At 43.6% G+C, this 20,203-nt stretch overlaps 1 protein-coding gene across 1 annotated transcript in view; it reads left to right on the top strand.

Moving 5' to 3' along the window:
* The window catches only part of SUMF1 (sulfatase modifying factor 1), a 68,829-nt gene that overhangs the window by 18,469 nt on the left and 30,157 nt on the right, over window positions 1-20,203 (top strand). Inside the window, exons 4-7 of the mRNA XM_024196270.1 lie at window positions 11,373-11,455; window positions 14,240-14,362; window positions 15,364-15,478; window positions 16,733-16,846. Of these exons, the coding sequence (XP_024052038.1) occupies window positions 11,373-11,455; window positions 14,240-14,362; window positions 15,364-15,478; window positions 16,733-16,846 (435 nt within the window). The remainder of the gene's footprint in view (window positions 1-11,372; window positions 11,456-14,239; window positions 14,363-15,363; window positions 15,479-16,732; window positions 16,847-20,203) is intronic.

Raw genomic sequence — 20,203 nt, 5'->3', positions numbered from 1 at the left:
ATTGTTTTATTTAACTAAAACAACAATGTTATGTATTCTGGATTTTTTTTTTCTTCAACAGCAAACATATAATATTTTAACAAAACAAGCATATGTCCCTCGCTTCTCACATTTATCTCCAGACTTCTTCTCCTTGTCCAGATCTATTCCGCCCCCAACAATCTTCTATTCATTGAACTTCTTGAAACTTTGCACCTTTTAGAGAGAGGTAAGGGATTGACTCTGTGTACACAAATTTGCCGAGGGGCAATAGAGTTGAGGCCTGTTATTTCTCACCTCTATATATATTATTTATTTTTATTTATTTAAAAACATCTTTGCTGTTAACAAGCAAGTTACCTCTGGAGACACAAATCCACAGTTTTCAGAGTGGTATCCATGTTAGTCTGTATCAGCAAAAACAAAGAGGAGTCCTTGTGGCACCTTAGAGATTAACAAATTTATTTGGGCACAAGCTTTTGTGGGCTAGAACCCACTTCAAGCATCTCTGATGGTATCTTCTAGACTGACCACTGAGTCCCATTAGGTAGATAGAAAGGTTAACCTAAATAATCTATAGAGAAGCCTGTGGAACCCCATAAGACTGAGTCCCTAATCCATGAACTATTGGAACTCATTTACAAAACTTTTCTTAAACATTACATGAGTATATTGTCTCATTCTATAAAATTAGAATTTAAAATTCCTATTCCATGATGAGAGATCTTTGAACTATAATGTATCTTAATTAAAACTATCTTTAGGTAGGTTTTTTCCTCAAAAAGCATTTTATCAAAAAAATCAGATTTAAATAAAAATCCTATTTTATTTTTTTTATTATTTTGTTAATCATTGATTTTTATCCACCCTGATTTAATTTCATATTTGGTGGAGTTAGTTTTAAGAATGAGAATGAAATATAATTTATTTGCATAATTATAGAGTGTTTGTTTCCATCTCTTTGTTGCAGAATATTTTGCAAACACAAAAGCAAGAATAACAATCACATCTGTAGATTGACTCTCTCATGCAGCTACTATGACAACCTTGGTCTCTGACAGAAGGGTGACTAGAAAAGGTCTCTTCTTCTTTGTCTTGAGCCTTGAAGCAATATTCAGTTTCACACTATTTACATTGTAATGTGTCTCCATGCAGTCAGTTACATCTGTTTCAACTTAACATAAGACTGTTGCTATGGAGATGGTGTGTTGAATAGAAATAGGTCATGTCGGTGCCATTTTCAGTGTATTTATAGAAAAGAAAGGGCTAGCTGGGGAGAGGTCTGGCTCAAGTGAAGGGAGAAGGTGCATTTATCTAAAGACCTTCATTTGATTTGGGCGGGGGCTCGTTTTAAATAAAGGGGCTGCATGTACAACTGTAGCCTGTTAAAATTCCCCCAGTCCTACAGGAAAAGAGGGGTGCGTATGTTTGTGTGAGAGAGACGGGACAGGATCTTTGTGCTCAATGGAATACACCCTTTAGATAAGGAAATCCCTTGCAGAACAGGTGAAATTATAATATTCCAGGGCTGTGTATCCTTAGTCTCTCCATCTGAAAAACTGTCTCCAACTTGAGTCACCAAGCCTTGTCACTGCACTACACTAATCTATCTGGGACTCTGACCTGGGGCAGGACCTTGATGGGAGCTAATAGTAACCATTCAAATTGGCCTACATATGGTAGCCACAGTGCAGTCTTAATAAACATTGATTCCAGCAGCCTGGGCTGTGCGAGTGCAATTGAGCACACAGTGGCTGCTACACTTACTGACGCCTGTGAGAGGTGAACCTTCCACACCTGTGCAGAATGCCCTGAATATCTCATAGCTCAGTGCTTAGGGCACTTACCTATGAGGTGGCAGCTCCCTGTTCAAATCCCTATTACCCCTCAGGTGGAGGAGGGACTTGAAATAGGGCTGTCCCATATTCCCAGTGAGTACCCTAACCCCCGGGGCTATGAGACATTCTGGTCCCCACCCCACCCCACGCTCATGTATAGGCTCCTGATCTGGTAGGCAAGCTCTGAACATGCTTGCTGGGTCAGCAGGTCACTTAAAGAAGCACCTATCTTTCCTGCAGTTGATGCATAGCTCTGGGGCTGTGGGATCCAGATGCCTGGCATGGGACTGCAGTGCTTCCAAGGCCACCTCTTGTGCTTCCCCCTCTCTCCTCCCCCCCCCCCCAAAAAAAAAAAGTGCAGGAGCCTAATGGCAAGAGGTTTGCAACCGAGAATCCCAAGCAGAGGGAGGCACTGAACTCTGAGTGGGGTGGAGGTGAGGCTTAGGACACATCTGTCTCCTATTGTCTAGCTTAGGTGGGTTATTGCCTAGCATGCTGACCTTTGTGAATCCTATTCTGAGGTGCTTATCTCTTCCCATTCATTGTATAGGGAGCCAAGGCACCTAAGTCAGGCTTCAGGAATCCCGCATGGCAATGCTCTTCATCACCACAGCTAAGCTGCTTTGTGAATCCAGCCCAAAGTGTGTGTCTATCACAAACACTTCTGGAAAAGTAAATTGGACTCTGAGAAATTTTCATTTTTAATCAAAGGTGGCAGTAGCTGACTACACCTCAGTTCCGCAAATTGCTCCATGCATGTGGGAGAACTTGTAGGAGTGAGTTTGTTGTTAATGCAGCAAAGAGTCCTGTGGCACCTTATAGACTAACAGACATATAGGAGCATGAGCTTTCGTGGGTGAATACCCACTTCTTCGGATGTATCCATGAAAGCTTCATGCTCCTATATGTCTGTTAGTCTATAAGGTGCCACAGGACTCTTTGCTGCTTTTACAGATCCAGACTAACACGGCTACCCCTTTGATACTTTGTTGTTAATGATTCTCTTTGCAGTATGATTAAACGGTGTCCACCTGTCTGCACAATTTCATGAGGAGTGTACTGTAGCCCTCACTCTGGTTTCTTAGAGATTTTAGTTCTATAGCCGAGACTGCGGGGAATGTAAATATTCAGGTGATTGAACCAACTATATAAAGTATTCTACTGTTGAGCCTTCCTAAAACAACATCCTTATAGTTATCAAAATAGTTGTCCTGTTTTCAGAGCTGTTATCCACTTAAACTACTTGAACAAACATTTCGATAAGTGTCTTTTCTTAGGCCCCGTCTACACTGGCAAGTTTGTGTGCAGTAAAGCAGCTTTGAGCGCTGTAACTCGCGAGGTGAACACACTGCCAAGCCACTTCGTGCGCAGAAACAGCGCTATAAAAAAACCACCTCGCTGAGAGGCGTAGAGCTTTCTGCACCGTGACTACAGCGCTGCAGTGCCAGAGTAGACACCGTGGTGATTACAGTGCTGTGATTGGCTTTTGAGAGGTGTCCCACAATGCCTGTTGTCACATCTCTGGCCATTGGTTTGAACTCTACTGCCCTGCCCTTAGGTGACCAACCATCAGGCCCACCCCATACATTCCTTTGTAAATTTGAAAGTCCCCTTTCTGTTTGCTCGGTGATGCGTGCAGTGGGACCAGCCCATCTTTCCAGGTGGCCATGCCTTAGGGTGACCAGATAGCAAGTGTGAAAAATCGGGACAGGGGGTGGGGGTAATAGGAGCCCATATAAAAAACAGCCCCAAATATTGGGACTGTCCCTATAAAATCGGGACATCTGGTCACCCTACCATGCCTGCTCCACACACCAGGTGATTTCCCCGTTTGGAGCACTGCCGAGCTGCTGGACCTCATCAGCATTTGGGGAGAGGAGGCCATGCAGTCACAGCTGCGCTCCAGCCATCGGAATTATGATACTTATGGACAGATTTCTAGATGCATGAATGAAAAGGGCCATGACTGGGACACATTGCAGTGCAGGGTCAAAGTGAAGGATCTGCGGAATGCCTGCCACAGGGCACGGGAGGCAAACTGCCACTCCGATGCTGCGCCCACGAGCTGCCGGTTCTACAAAGAGCTGAATGCGATACTTGGAGGTGACCCCACCTTCACTGCGAAGTCCCCTGTGGATACTTTGTTGCCAGTTGAGAGTGGACCAAGGCAGGAGGAGGCAATCTTGAATGAAGAGGGGAAACCAGAGGTGGAGGATGACTCGGAGGCCAGCGATGCATGCAGTCAGGAGCTCTTTTCTACCCCGGAGGAGCCTAGCCAGTCACAGCAGTTGGATATTGGCGAAGCGCAAATAGGAGAGGAGGCCCCTGGTAAGTGGATCTGATTTTGGGGAATTGCTGAAGCGAGTTGTTGGGGGAAGGAGGGCTGCAGAAAGCAGGCTTGTCTCCCACCTCATGCCTAGGTTGAGCAGCGGAACAGGCTGTTGATATACTCCCTCACTTCATGTGAATCTCCCTCAGATCTCCAGGGAACTGTCATGGAGATACTGGGCAATCCGCCTCGGCAGAGCTGCTTTGTTTCTTGCCCCATTAACGGTAACTTTCCTGCACCATTGTGCCATCACAGGGGGTGGGGTAGGGGATGCATAGCTGCACACAGGCTAGCCACATAGGGGCCAGGGCAGAAGCCGCAAGCTTGGAGAAGACCCTCCCTTGATTCCCTGCTCACCCTCAGCAGCAAGATATCTTCCATAATGATCACCTCCTGTGGAAAGTGTGGGGACAGAAATGATTATCAACCTCCCTCCCCCCCCCAACTCCCCCACAGTGCTGGCTCTCCCCAAGAGCCATGTGCCCAGTGTATAGCAGGGTCCGGGAAAAGTGATTTTTTTTTCCCCCCCTGCCCCTGCGGCTACTCACCATTTTGGGGGTCTTGTGGCTTGTGTGTGCTTGCCTGGGGTCAGCCAGTTAGTGTCAGGTGTGTGAATACTGGCTGTGTGTTAAAGCACTGTGTTGCAAACACTACTGCTTGTGTTGCATTTAAACTTCACAGGGATGACCTTGGGAGGCCAGCCTCCCTTATCGGCAGCAGAACAGTTGCGAAGAATTAGAAAGCGTCCAAGAAGAACTAAGGAGGACTTTATGCATGAGGTTATGATGCACTCCGCTGCCGAGAAAAAGGAATTGAAGGAGTGGCGGGACAGCGAGAAGAGGGAACGAAAGGAGAACGCGGCACACTAGAAAGAAGCCACGGAGCGGCTCTTAACAATTATGGAGCGCCAAGCGGACGCGCTCCAGGCGATACTAGCTCTTCAAACAGAGCAGCTCCGCGCCTGCCCTCCCCTGCAGCCGCTGTCACAAAACTCTTTGCCATGCACCCCCCCCCACACACACACACACACACACACCGCCAACACGCTCTTATCAACCTCTTGGCTCCAGTCTCTACCCGCAGCATTCCACTCCTCCCTCCTCACAGTCCAGCAGTGTGGACTCACAATACCCACTGCACTCAACACCCAGCCCTCTGCAGTTTGGCCCCGCTGAAGTACAGCACCAGCTGCATCGTACTCCAAAGGAGAAGGTTGGGTATGATCCCTGGACATACACAAATCTGTAGCCGTCCCGGGACCCCTCCTCCTCTTGAGACCTCCCATTCCCGCAGCCCCCTCCCTGCTGATTAATTTTTTCATTTGACTCTCTCCTCTATTGTTGTCTTTCAATAAAAGAATTTTGTTTGAAAGCAATCTTTATTCTATTACGTGAAAGCAAAAAGAGCACTGCAAAGCAACATAGTTATGTTAAGGCCCCTTCTTGCATCATGTGCACCAATCACCTCCTAGCGTTACAAGCACTGCGATCCTGAGCATAGCAACAAATATTAGTGGCTTTCAGCTTCAAATTGCTGCCTCAAAGCATCCCTGATCCTTATAACCCCATGCTGTGCCCCTCTAATAGCCCTGGTCTCTGGCTGTTCAAACTCGGCCTCCAGACGTTCAGCCTCTGCGGTCCAGCCCTGAGTGAAGCTTTCACCCTTCCTTTCACAAATATTATGGAGCGCATAGCACGCGGCTATATAAGCATAGGAATATTGTCATCGGTCATGTCCAGCTTCCCATATAGGCGTCGCCAGCGGGCTTTTAAACGGCCAAATGCACACTCCACAGTCATTCTGCACTTGCTCAGCCTGTTGTTGAACCACTCCTTGCTGCTTTCGTGTTGCCCCGTGTATGGCTTTATGAGCCATGGCATTAAGGGGTAGGCAGGGTCTCCGAGGATCACAATAGGCATTTCGGCTTCCCCTACGGTGATCTTCTGATCCAGGAAGAAAGTCCCTGCTTGCAGCTTCTTGAACAGGCCAGTGTTCCAAAAGATGCGTGCGTCATGCACCTTTCCGGACCAGCCTGCGTTAATGTCTGTGAAACACCCATGGTGATCTACAAGTGCCTGGAGAATCATTGAGCAATACCCCTTGTGATGTACTCGGTGGCTAGGTGGTCTGGTGGCAGAATTGGAATGTGCATGCTATCTATCGCCCCTCCGCAGTTAGGGAAGCCCATTTGTGCAAAGCCATCCACAATCTCACACGCGTTGCCCAGAGTCAGTCTTTCGGAGCATGATGCGATTAATGGCCCTGCACACTTGCATCAACAAGACCCCAGTGGTCGACTTTCCCACTCCGAACTGGTTAGCGATCAATTGGTAGCAGTCTGGAGTAGCCAGCTTCCACAGTGCAATTGCCAAGTGCTACTCCAGCGACAGGGCAGCTCTCATTTTCGTGTCCTTGTGCTGCAGGGCTGGTGCGAGCTCATCACACAGTCCCATGAATGTGGCTTTCCTCATGCGAAAGTTCTGCAGCTATTGCTCGTCATCCCAGACATGCATCACAATGTGATCCCACCACTCAGTTCGTGTTTCCCGAGCCCAAAAGCAGCATTCCACTGTGGTCAGCACCTCAGTGTATGCCACAAGCATTCTCATGTCATTGCTACTACGTGTGACGAGATCAATATCGCACTCCTATTGCCTTTGTAGTTTAAGGAATAATTCCATTGCCACTCGTGACATGTTGGTCAGTGCGAACAGCATTCTTGTCAACAGCTCGGGATCCATTCCTACAGCCAGAAAGAGGCAGGGCAGGGTGCGCAGTACACAAACCATTGAAAGATGGCACCAAATGTGGACAGAAGCACAGGGATTGCTGGGATGCAAAGCAATGCATCACGGGGCATTGGGACAGAACCCAGGATGCCCTGCGACCCCTTCCGCCTTCCCACAAGTCTGAGTGGCAAAAGAGAAAGAGGTGCTCTGTGAGAGAGCTGCCCAGAGTGCACTGCTCCAAATAGTGCCACAAGTGTGAACATGCTATTGTGCAGGCAGCTGTCAGTGTGAACACACAACAGCGGTTTTCCTTCGGCACTCTCTGAGCGGCACTATAACTGCCGGGCTGTAACTTTGCCAGTGTAGACGTGCCCTTAGTCTTTATTTTATTTTATTTTTTTAAGAAAGAATAATTTTGCTAATGGAGAACCTGTGATCTATATTGCAGATTAAAGAGTTAATCAAAGTGAAATGGTTGATATCTTCTTTAATTATCTCTTCTGGACTTATTGTTCAGCAGCATATGTTCTGTTTTTGCAGACTGAATCTGTCACCCAGTCTGTGGAACACATGTCGAGGTCTGAAGCATGAGAATGTCAGGCATTATGAAAGCTATCAGCTCCTTAGTGGTATGCAGTATTAAATGATGGGGGTTGTAGTATCTCTTATCAAATTAGCCTTTGTGCTGATTAGAATTAGAGCTATTAAAAGCTTTAAAGCATTCTGAGAAGTTTGAAATGCATATACTTTTTTTCTTTTGGAAAGAGCAGCTTAATGCATATTAGTTGATGATGTCAATACATGATTGATTTAATTGTCATTTGGAAGCTAATCTGGAGATTGTGGTATACCTAGTCTATAACTGTTATCCTGTTTGCATACTGCATCTGTTTATCTTGTAAAAATCTGATTGCAAAAACTGGCAGCCCTTTGGTGTTCAGTTCAGCACAACCAGAAACAGAAGAGAGACATGCAGTGCTTTCGTGTGGAGAGACTTCTTTTCTTTCTCTGTTACCATTCAGACTGAAAACATGTTTTTGCTATTTGTGCATGAAGAAACATGAAGTGGCTTCTTAGTCACGTGCAAGGTTTTGTTTTGGATAAGGATACTACAGTCCACTACAACTTTCATCGTTTTAAAGCTAGCAGTTTCTTAGAAAAATGTCACAGTATGCGCATTTCAGTTCCTATGAAACTACTGATGAGCTCTAAGTAAGGTTCTGTCAAGTTCTCTTGGCACGTGAACGTCCCTTTAACTTTCAGTAACCACCAGCTCTCAAATGGAGATAGTATAGAAGATTGAAGCCCAGCTATGAGTCAAAGATCCAAAATTTAGGAGACAAGGAAAAAATGCAAGGAAGTTGCAGACCATCAGTCTTTTAGCCTAAACGTAGTCTCTAGTGTCAGTTTTGGAATTCGCTCATTCTGCTACTAGTAAATAAAACTACAGCCGATCTGTGCTGGGGAAAGTGAACTGGGGGATCTAAAGTGGAGGCTTTTCTTCCAACTGAGATCATTGGACTCTTCCATAAGGGAGTCACCGAGTTTAGTGAGGGGCTGAGTGTGCGATTACACTTCTCAGAAAGGGCAGGGCCTCGGAGAACAGCGCTAGCGTGCCTGAGCTGCACTAGCGTGTCTGCTTCCTTTTTGTAGTTGTAGACTGGGAGATGAGCACAAGCTCTTTGAGAGATGTGATTGCCTTCTGTGATTATGCATAACAGGCCAAATTTAAATGGAACCCACTCTGTGAGATAGAAAGCTTTGGTCTCCAGGCTGCTGAGAACCGTCCTTGTCTCTTCTGCACTTAATGCGACGTCTTCTATTCCAGCATTTTGAAGGAAAGTGTTTCAGGCACCTGTGTGTGACCACTTCCCGTCCACAGAGTTCTAGTCTCATCTCTCTGGCTGGAATTTGACCATGCTTCTAAGGCAGTGATTTGCAAACGTTTTTGATCGTGTAATAGTTTACACGCTCCGTCCTCCTGCCACACAAGTACATCTAATGATAAAAAAAAAAATCAACATGCAACTCTTATTAAATATTAAAAACAGGAAGGCACTCGTCCAAACAAGCCAACAGTCTGTTATAATAAGAGCAAAAGCAAAATGGTGATTGTGGTCAATATTTACCACTAAATCCCTGTCGTAACAAAGGGATTAACGTACCATGCAAATTTAACAAATTCGTCACAATGCACAGCAGCATCTAGCGTCAAATGCACAGTGCCATCTGAGGACTTGATATGTCTGTAGAAATCAGCTTTGCTAGTTATTCATGGCTGTGGGTAAAATGTGCGCAGTAAGTTCTCCTCCAAAGCTTCTCGTACCCCCCCCCCCCCCGAATACATTTTGTGCCCCCTAGAGGGGCCTATCCCCAAGCTCTTGTGTACAACTCAAGAATATTCCGAGGTTCCTCACTGGAGAGGTTCTGTAGTGTGGTGGGTTGATCTCAGGGCTAGAAATCAGCAAATCCCAGTTCTGCCACTGACTCATTATATGGTTTAGGGCAAGACCTTTAGCCATCAACCTTGGGCTCAAACCCCACTTTTAGTTGGGGAAAACAATGTTGCAAGTTTTTGTGAGGATTCATTTATTTGGTGGTCTTGCAAGTGTAAGCAGTGTACCTTTGCAATGTATTAACCACTTCCTTTTGTCAGACTGCCGTTTATTCCCTCTTCTGAAATTTCCATTTAAGCAATGCTGATGAGGGGTCAGGACCATAGAGCACATATGGTTGAAACATTTAATTATCCTTTCCAAATACCTTTCCCTCCTCACTGCTAATCCCCATGGGTGGAAGTAGTATCAATGGCATCATGTTTCTCCCGGGAAGCTGCTGCTAGCTTTCAGATTGTACTGGTTCAGGCCACTCATCCACCTAGTCCAATGCCCTGTCTCTGAGTGGGGGCAGTAGCACATCCTTCACAGGAAGTAACCCCAAGATGGACAATTATAGAATAAACTGTTCATAAGGGAAGTTTCTCATTATTACTACCTGGGCCTTATATAGCGCTTTTCATCATAGATCTAAGAGAGCTTTACAAAGGTCAGTATCATTATCTGAAACTAAGGAACAAAGGTGAAGTGACTTAATCAAGGTCATCCAAGAGGCCAGTGGCAGATTAGAACCTGTCTCCTGAGCCCTAGTCTGATGCTCTGTCCACTGATTACACTGCCTTCGCTTACCCTAGGCAGTTGGTGGTTGCTTATATACCAAAGCATTGAGAGTTTTACATCCTGATTTTCCTTATCCTAGATAATATAACTGTGGATGTTCTTGTTCATATGCATATGTAATCTTTCTTTAAAAGCCTACTATGCCAAGCCATTTTGGGGCAGGTCTGGGTTATTTCACTTAGCTCTGCCACTTGTACTTTCTGTGACCTAAACAGGCATTATCTTTTTGCCTCAATTTGCCACAAAGTGCTTTCATTGAAGTAGGAAGCAATAGCTTATATGTAAACTGTAATACAACTCTTCTGTATGTATTGTTCGTAGCTGTTTTGAAGTAAGAACAATTTTATGATCCTTAAACTATAACTACAGAAACAACTTACCACTCTGTGTTTAGAGAAACATTGCACACTAATGCAGTCGTGAAGTGTTTGTATTTGCCAACGTATTAAAATTGAGATTGGTTTGTCTGTCTCCACCTACTGGAAGTTGATAGCAAATACTGCAGATCCAGACTAGTGAGTTTAATTAACTGGAAGGAAAATGACAAGTGTGCTAAATGGAAGTCTTGACCTTAATTGAGGGAAGTCCTCAGCGTGTTTAATTGTCCCAAAAATATTGATTTAGAGTTAGAAGCTGCCAGACCAAACTGGTGAACAAGTTAAAAATAAACTCTTCCCCCATACCAGGGGGACAGGATACAGCATCGCATAGCACTGCAAAGAGATTGCTGTGATGCTTAGATGAAATCTGATTTACCACATGATGTGCTCAAAAAAAGTCTAAAATAGTCTATAAGACGACCTGGGTAAGCTTCACAAAATAGTTTCAGGACTCAAAGATTACAACTGGAAATTGGTGAGAGGACAGAGCTGTCAGATGTGAATAGCCTGCTCAAGATTGTGTTTTCAGGAAGCGAGCTGCAGTTCAGAACATCAGAGACTTGGGAAAACATTGGGCTTCTTTCAATCTCTTCAAAATCTGAAGCAAGTCAATACTAATGAAAAGCAGTCATTAAACAAACTTTGCAGATTCAGTCACTTCACTTCCCCGCTGTTCTTGTCCACAGTGCATTATTCCATACTTGCACTGGCTTTTGTTTGGCCATTAATGCTGTAGACTAAACATATGGCTCTCAGTTGGTTAGAGACGATCTTCCTCGCAGTGGGTTTGGAGGCAGTAGACAGACTTCTAAGCTGTGAGCTTAAAAATTAGGTGTAGTCACTTCTTCACTGTTGTCACGTGGATGTTTCCCAGAATAGCTCTGACTGGGAATTTAGAAGGCCTACAACATTCTTCTTGATTCTACTTGGCCTGTTTTCAGGTTGCAGCTGCTCCCTGGTGGATGCCTGTTAAAGGAGCTAATTGGAGGCAACCTGAGGGACCAGATTCTAGTATCTCAAAGAGGTGAGCCAGACATGGCCTTTCTGTTTTAACTGTGTTATTTACTTTAAGTGTCTGTAGAAACTCAGCACGGAAGGTGGGAGGCATGGTTCGAGATGGGCTTCTTGCTGTGCTCTTTCTATTGCTTCTTAGTGTATAGATAGCATTTTTTTTCTGTTGCATATAATATTATAATTGGGACTTCTTAAGCATTTGCTCCAGTTAAAGCATTAGCACTTGAAAGAACTAATAACCTCTGTCACGGTTAGATAAAATACACTAGCTGGGCACGTTGTATTAATCTGAAGCTTGATCAGACTTTAGGTGTCATGTTCAGTTTTGATGGTCTAGGACCTGCCCACCTGAGAGAGCACTGTGGCTGAGATCAGCAGAGGATGCTCTGGATTAATTTGTCTTCCCAACCCTGCTGCACCCCTTTCATTATAAAAGAGTTGTATGTAAGATATCCTCTGAGTGTGCTCCATGGTTCAGGAATTCTGATACCATCTGTTTTATAGAAAACGGCTCAGAATATTGGGGGGAGGAATAAAGTTTTCAAAACTGTCTAAGCAATTTAGGACCCTAATTCTCACTGAAAGTCAATGGGACTTAAATGACTTAGGAGGTAGGCCCTTCTATAAGTTTTATCAATGGGTTTGTTGGGGTGAGGGAAATAAGGGTGGGAGGCATAGCTCAGTGGTTTGAGCATTGGCCTGCTAAACCCAGGGCTGTGAGTTCCATCCTTGAGGGGGCCACCTAGGGATCTGGGACAAAATCAGTACTTGGTCCTGCTAGTGAAGGCAGGGGACTGGACTCGATGACCTTTCAAGGTCTCTTCCAGTTATAGGAGATAGGATATCTCCATTAATTTATTTATTTATTTAGGGTACATACTTCAGTGGTGATCTTTGTGTAATGCTGCAGAGTGATACACTTATGTAGATGTAAATCTTGTTATTGTTAAGGAGCTTGTGTTTGGTGTCCTTATGTTTTAAAGAAATGATGATGATGAAACATGATGATGATCAGTAACTTCACGTTAAGAGACTAGTCAAAGTTTTAATCTCTCACAGAGGTATTTAGGGTTATCTTTTTAAAAAAGCAGATTTTTTTTTCAGCCTATGTCTTGTGGAAGCTGACTTATTGAATCCCTTAAGGATGGGGGCCGCATCTCTTTAACATCATTTGATGGCTGGTGCACATCATCTGCTCTCCAAGGGGGAATAAAGAGAAATTATCTGAAGCAAAAATAGAGGCGGTGGTATCAAGAGAGAAGACAAAAAATAAGGAAGAGAGATTTAGGTCATAGCAGTTAACAGCTTTGGAAACGTGCCCTCTGAGCCTTAGATTTTGTAGGAGTTGGTTGTGAGCCTGGCCTAGTATAATGACCAAACTTCCCATCACAGAGAAATAGTCTAAAAGGTAGAGAAAGAAACAAAGATTGAAGATTAATGGAGACTGTGAGACGTGAACTAGTGAGTGGGAAAAGTGAAAGGAGACCAATCGCTAATACAGTGAGTCGGAAGCCTTGAGCATTCAACTCTTGTACCAGAAGCCCCTACTAGCAGGGTGGTAGCTCACTCTGCTAGAGGGTTGTGGCAAAAGAGGGGTTTGTGTGTGTGTGTGTGTGTGTGTGTGTGTTGGGGGGGGGGGAAGGGCAGGTGTATTGTGACCAGGATAAATGAGACCTTCCGTCTCAGAGGGCTGAAACAGTCCCTTTTGGGTAGGAGGGGCTGGGAATGTGTGAACAAGACGGTGTGGGGATTAAAACAGGGGAAACACGGAAGTCATTTGTAAAAGTTTGCATTAAAAAGTCATCTGAAGAAGTGAGGTTCTTACCCACGAAAGCTTATGCTCCCAATACTTCTGTTAGTCTCAAAGGTGCCACAGGACCCTCTGTTGCTTTTTACAGATTCAGACTAACACGGCTACCCCTCTGATATTAAAAAGTCCTGCTTCCATTACCAAATTACTGCAGCTCCGAAATGGTGAGGTTTGAAGAGGCTTGAGGTGAAGTGAGGGGTTGGCCAGTATTCTCTCCTGCCATTACCCTTCTTTCTCTCTTCCCCCCGTCCCCAAAGTAAACCGATTTGAGGGGGAGAGGAAAAGAAAAGAGAGAATTAAAATGAATAGCAAAAATGATTTAAAAATTATCTAACTCTACAAACCTAAACTGCCCCATCCAGAGGCTGCTCTTCCTCTGACTGTTTTCTAATGAGTTACAGCAGACCCTTAAAACTACTGCAGAAATGTGGGCTAACACTGCAGCCTCGAAGGGGTTTTGGCCTGATCCTATGAGGTGCTCATAAGCTAGGTTCTCATTGAAGCCAATGGGAGTAGTTAGTGGCTAGTAGCTCTACAGACCCCTCCCTAAATTGAGTCTGGGTGAGAACGCAAATGGGCATGATGGGGGAAATACAAGAGTGAACTGGATCTGTGGGTAGAGTGCATAGTTGTGGTGCAACCTGCTGTTACGTACCAATTTCCCCCCCCACCCCCACCTCAATTCCTTATTCTGACACTTGCTGTTCTTCACTTTGTATGTGTTCTTGATTGATGCCTTGCTCTGGTATTTACTTCAATAATTTCTTTTCTGTAAAACTAACCTGTGCACCCAGTTCAGAGATAACTGAAGTCTAGCATGAAGGATATAAACATTCCATTCTACAGTCTATGGCCCATTGTATTAAATCATGACATGGTCGGGGGGGGGGGGGTTCATAAGGTGCTTGCACTGTTGCAGGGTATAGCTGTGAGGCTGGTTGACCATGCTGATGTCCTCATTCTGTGTCTTTTGTTGCTCATCAGAATGGATCACCCAGTTCTTCATGTCTCCTGGAATGATGCTGTAGCGTATTGCACGTGGGCGGGAAAACGATTACCCACAGAAGCTGAATGGGAGTACAGCTGTCGAGGGGGCCTTGAGAATAGGTACTTGTCAAGACTCTTCCCTCATGCATGTATAAGATTCTGATATCTCACCATCCAGAGAAAAGCCGTGTTTATTTTCCTTAACGTTTTTCTTGCACAGGCACATGCATTTGCAGTAAATGTAACACTACTTTATTTTGTACAGCATCCTTTGTGTAAAGCGTATCCCAGAAAATGCTTCAGTCCCATATAAGGTTGGAATTAAATAGTAACTAAGAGACAAAGTGCAATAAGGCTGTGATTGAGATGTAGGAGTGCTGTTGCAGGTGACGGGAGATGTGATGTAGAAGGCTCTTGCCGCCAGACCCAAAATTGGTCAAAGAGTCCGAGAAAGCCAGTTTGAGATGAACAAAAGGACTGGGAAGGGGAGTAGAGAGAAAGAGAGCTCAAGTAGTCATAATTCCTTTCATTGCACAGACACTACTGGGTTCATATGTCAGTCAGTTTGTATATCCTAAACCTAAAACATTATCTCATAGAACAGCAGATTGTGCTGCAGAGCTTCAGTTGCAATACGAGAACCATCATCCCTTTTAAGGCTTATTAAACATTGTGGGTTTATACAAATGGAGTTGGAACACGGATTGTATATGTTCTATATGTCCGGATCCTCAGATGTAAACTATGTAAAGAATATTTACTTTGTAATTTTTCTTGTTGTAGCTCCAATTAAAAAGAACAACTGACAAAGATGGGAGTTGGGTTTAATTTTCTAGGATCAACTCTACTTAAAATAGTTTAACATTTTTTTTATAGCAGTAGTGCTACCTAGTTAGATGACCATATAAGTTCAAAGCATTGACCAAGCACTTGGATTCCTCAGAGTATTTTTATGTACCCGACATGAACTAGATTGGCAGCTTTTCATTGATTAATCTATTCACAATAGCTTTTTGAGACTAGTAGCAGTCCTCTCCCTTTCCCTTTTTCCCTTCTGTTGTCTCTAACTCTAAAGGCTAGCCATATTTCTGACCGCTTGTCTCTTGTGTTTCTTCCAACAGACTTTTCCCATGGGGCAATAAGCTTCAGCCAAAAGGTCAGCACTATGCCAATATCTGGCAGGGAGAATTCCCAATAAGCAATACTGGAGAGGATGGATACAAAGGAACGGCACCAGTAAGTGTGTCAGAGTACATTAGCAACACCCCCCTTCGAATTGAGGGGTACACCCAGTGTGATGGGTAATGGGGTTTTTCAATAGGTGTCTGCCACCGGAAGGACACTTCTCGCAATTTCAGCTTTTCAAGCTACAAGATGTTTAATTCCAGCCATGGGTGTTACAGTGCAAAAGGCTCTTTTTAAGGTTGCCATCATGCAGAGTTCTCACCACTCTTAAAATGGAGAAAGGCACTATACATTTATTCCTACAAAGTGTGAAAGGGAGACTAAAAATAACTTGCATTTAACTTTTTAGATTCACTAAAGTTAGCTATATCTCTGCCTTTGACTCAAAAAATACTTAATGCTTTCAGGATGATGAGTATGGCGTAACTTGCCCTGTATAAACAAAACGCTTTTTGACATAGCGGGTCTTTGACTAGCATTCTGGGTAAATACCGGTACTCAGTTTCATGACCTCTGGAATGGTGTTTTTTCTGTTTAATGGGGAAGAAGTGAACTTCCATTTATAAAGGTTAGGAGTATCTCATCGTGAGGAAGTCACAGTTTTTAATGCTTGCAAAGGAAATGCATGCTGTAGTCTTTTAAATATGTAGACTTCTGTGAATGCTAGTTTAAGAGAAGTGGTGACTAGAAGGGAAGTCAGCACAGGCAGAAGTTGGGAGACACGCTCCATTCTCTTGGTGGGAAATCTGTTTTTCACAAATGGGGATGTAAACTAGTCTTACAATGATCCACTGGAGTCTAATTCCCATTAATGCAAAGTGCAGTTATGTGTTTGCATGTAGATTAGAAAATATCCCAGCATCTGCTCACAGCTGCTAGTCGGAATTTGTTGTCTTGTAATTTAAATCACTGGCTCTAACAATAGCAGGGTCAGCAAGAAGATAATTTATAGTTTAACAATAGTACCTGTAAGTATTGGGGGAGGAACCTTGAGAATATGTTGTCATTGTTCATAATAATGATGGATTTGTACTGTTTAAAAAGAAAACATAAAGCTTTTCATAGTTCAGCCCTTTCATAGATATAATATTGAACCCTTGTCTCAGAGTATAAATCCTGATTAAAATAGCTTTCTTGTTCCTGAGCCTCTGTATTTCTGCATGGTTAACTCACTAGTTTCCAATTCAAAGTTCTGAGAGCAGGAACATCTAGTCAGTGTTTTAACTTGTTGGTCATCAGGAGTTAAACGCTATTTCATGCCACAAGACTGTAATAAACGATCTTTCAACATTATCACCACTCCAGGTTACAGCATTTCCGCCAAATGGCTATGGCTTATACAACATAGTGGGAAATGCCTGGGAGTGGACATCTGACTGGTGGGCTGTTCATCATTCTGCGGGTGAAACTCACAACCCAGTGAGTATTTTTTTGTTTTAAATATCAGATGTGCTGTGACATGTCTTTTTGCTACTCTGCTTTATCTCCAATTAAAGCCTCTAACTCCCTTCACCATGCCATGCATGGGATTGGCCAGGTTCTGGTGAGTCAGGCTATATCGCCTCTGCAAGTTGTTACTTTCTACAGTGACATTGTAGCATTTTCTAATTAGTGTGACATCAATTCTACAAGTCCATCCATGGTCTGGGAATTGAATATTTTTACCCTAGCATCAGACTTGTAAGCACTAAGACTTACTAGTGTTGGAGAATTACTAAAAACGATGACTTCCTGGTTACCCCAAGAGAGTGTAAGATGTAACAGAACTGCCCAGAAAAATGTGTGATCCAAGAAAATGGCACAACTCATTGCACTGGCAGTTGCAAATCATAGGTTACAACTTATTTTTGTGGATTGATATATTAAACAGTCTCATTTCATGATTTTAAGGTGTATTGAGTCCTGGATGTACCGGTTGAGTCAAATATTAAATGACATTTTGGAAGGAGAAGTAGCTTCCACATAGTCAGGATATTAATTTGGAAGGGATGAGTCATTCCTTTTCTTTGGGAGCCTTTTATAAGTATTGGCTATGCCACCTTTTTGTGAGGGCCCCTCTGACTGCCTTTGTGCTGTGGATTCCTCTTCCAGTCTTTCTCAGCAGACTCAAGTTCCTGCATTATACCTTACTTCTCCTCTGATCAAGGATAGCTAAAGCTAGGAAGTGAACTGCGGTACTCTCCCCGACACACGTTTAACACTGCAATATATGATAATTATGATGATCTCCCTTAGTTGCTGCTTGACATAGTCACAGCCCTTGCTCATAGCACAGTAACTGCTGGCAACATGAGCAAATCATAATTTCTGCTTCTCAGTAGATTGCAGAGGTCCTTGTGTCCTGCCCTTTTCAAGAAGAGAATGTTGCCAGCAAAGGGAAGTCAGACTCATTCCAGAACGTAGGGCTCACTGTTACCTTCCAAAGTATCCAGGAGGCAGCTTTTTTGGTTGCATATGCCAAAACCCCCTAACAAATAACAATCATTTTGTCCAATACAAGTTGTTTGTCATTAGGCCACTTTCTGTCTTTTAGCCAATCTTCTTCCTTGTGTTATGCATGTTTAACTTTTACTGAGTAATTTTTAAACCTTCAGTTTTTCTTGCTTGATATAGATTTGCGTACTTGTAAACTATTCTGGTATTGCTCTCACTGGGCTGGTGCTGGCCCAAGACCTTTCTCTTCCCCTCCATGTCCCTGCTGTTTGTCCTCACAGAAACCCCTACATTTTCAGCACACTGAACTAGTACAGGGAATGCTTAGAGTATAAATGAGAGTTAGGTTACTTCCTAGTAACCAGAGACTTCAGACCACAGTTCTTCAACAGATCAACTATATAGAGTCCATGTGTGTGGTGCTGCATGAACCTTGGATCTGCTGGTGAATTTTTAATTCTGACTCATGGCTGCATATACAGTCAAATGTTCTGTGCATTCATTTTAATATTTCTTTGCAATAAAATGAAGTATTGTTCTTACCCTGCATGTCTACATAGGAAAAAAAAGGGAATCTTCCCTTCTCCCCTTGTCACTTTCAGTGTCTGTTTCCCTTCCATCTCACTTCTTGTCTCCTAACAATTAAGATCCAGTCCTTTGACAGTGTATTACAAGTGCTAGGTTTAAATCCAGGTTTGTCTCCCTTCATAAAGAGAAGGCTTTGGAGTGACATGGAGAAGTTCTGGAACAGCCTTCCAAGGGGAGTAGTGGGGGCAAAAGACATATCTGGCTTCAAGACTAAGCTTGATAAGTTTATGGAGGGGATGGTATAATGGGATAGCCTAATTTTGGCAATTAATTAGTGTTTGACTACTAGCGGTAAATATGCCCAGTGGCTTGTGATGGGATGTTAGATGGGGTGGGATCTGAGTTACTACAGAGAATTCTTTCCTGGGTGTCTGGCTGGTGAGTCTTGCCCACATGCTCAGGGTTTAGCTGATCGCCATATTTGGGGTTGTGAAGAAATTTTCCTCCAGGGCAGATTGGCAGAAGCCCTGGGGGTTTTTCGCCTTCCTCTGCAGCATGGGTCACGGGTCACTTGCTGGAAGATTCTCTGCCCCTTGAAGTCTTTAAACCATGATTTGAGGACTTCAATGGCTCAGACACAGTTTTGTTACAGGAGTGGGTGGGTGAGATTCTGTGGCCTGCATTGTGCAGGAGGTCAGACTAGATGATCATAATGGTCCCTTCTGACCTTAAAGTCTATGATTCTAAGATGAACTTGAGGAGTTTCAGATGAAGAAAGTTAAGACTTAAAAAAAAACCAAAAACCTCCTGAAATATTAGCAACCTTGATGGGAATGGGTGGATGAAGCATGGACTGACTAGTAATTCCTGTCAGTTGGAAGGGGAAAAACTGAAGGCCAAGCACAACTTTCCAACCTCTTTATCCACACAGTGAACTGCGTTCAGTGGCTCAGAACAGTGCATGGACTCCGAGCATGCAGATCTGTGAATTCTATTCTTGAGGGAGAATAAGGATATTTTTTTTTCTCTCACTTTGAGAGACAAACAACATCTGTGTGTTTGGAAAGAGATGGGAATGAACACAGGACTAGCAGTTTGTGGCATAATGTGACTCTTCCCATCCTTGTTCATCTGTTTTTAGTTGAGTGGTTGCTTTGATTTTTAGTCATTTGTATTCCTTTCCATTATGGATGTCTGAAATAACCTAAATTCCTGCAAATACATTATCAAGGAATTGGTAGGCTAATCTTGCTTAGTGGACCATGATCTCTCATAACAAGAAAATATCGGTTGTTGAGGACATTTCTTCCTTGCTATTACGGATCACCAAGGGAGTTAAAAGTGGCACTTGGATCAATCAGGCCACCTCTTTCCATTCTGCAAATAAAAGCACTATGTATGGGGTCTATAGGTGAGCTGTGTGGTGTCTGTGTGGTACCCTGTCAGTTTTTCTGTAGATAAAGGGAATAGCAGTAATACTTTGCACTTCTTTACTCCTTATTGCATGCTTTTTCTAAAGCACTTCCCACCATTCTATCAATGTCATTAAGCCTAATTTTTAGATGGGTAAACTGAGGCACAGAGTGGTTAGTGATATGCAAGGTCACTGTGGTAGTACTGGGAATAAATCCCAGAAGTCTTGACTGCCAGTCTACATCTTACTGTTAGACCACACATACTGCCTTTGGCACTAGCTAGCTGCACACTGTATATTTTTAATTGTTTTCAGTTTTTATTTAAAAAAAACAACCTATATATATATTCCACAGGTAATGGAACAGCAAGGCAGAGCAGACATGGAAAGGGCCTTGCATT

Source organism: Terrapene carolina, unplaced genomic scaffold (genome assembly GCF_002925995.2).
Source record: "Terrapene carolina triunguis isolate 2854851 unplaced genomic scaffold, T_m_triunguis-2.0 Scaffold89, whole genome shotgun sequence".
Lineage (NCBI taxonomy): Eukaryota > Metazoa > Chordata > Testudines > Emydidae > Terrapene > Terrapene triunguis.
The sequence above is the reverse complement of the archived record's forward strand: the minus strand, read 5'-3'. Positions and strand labels throughout refer to the sequence as shown.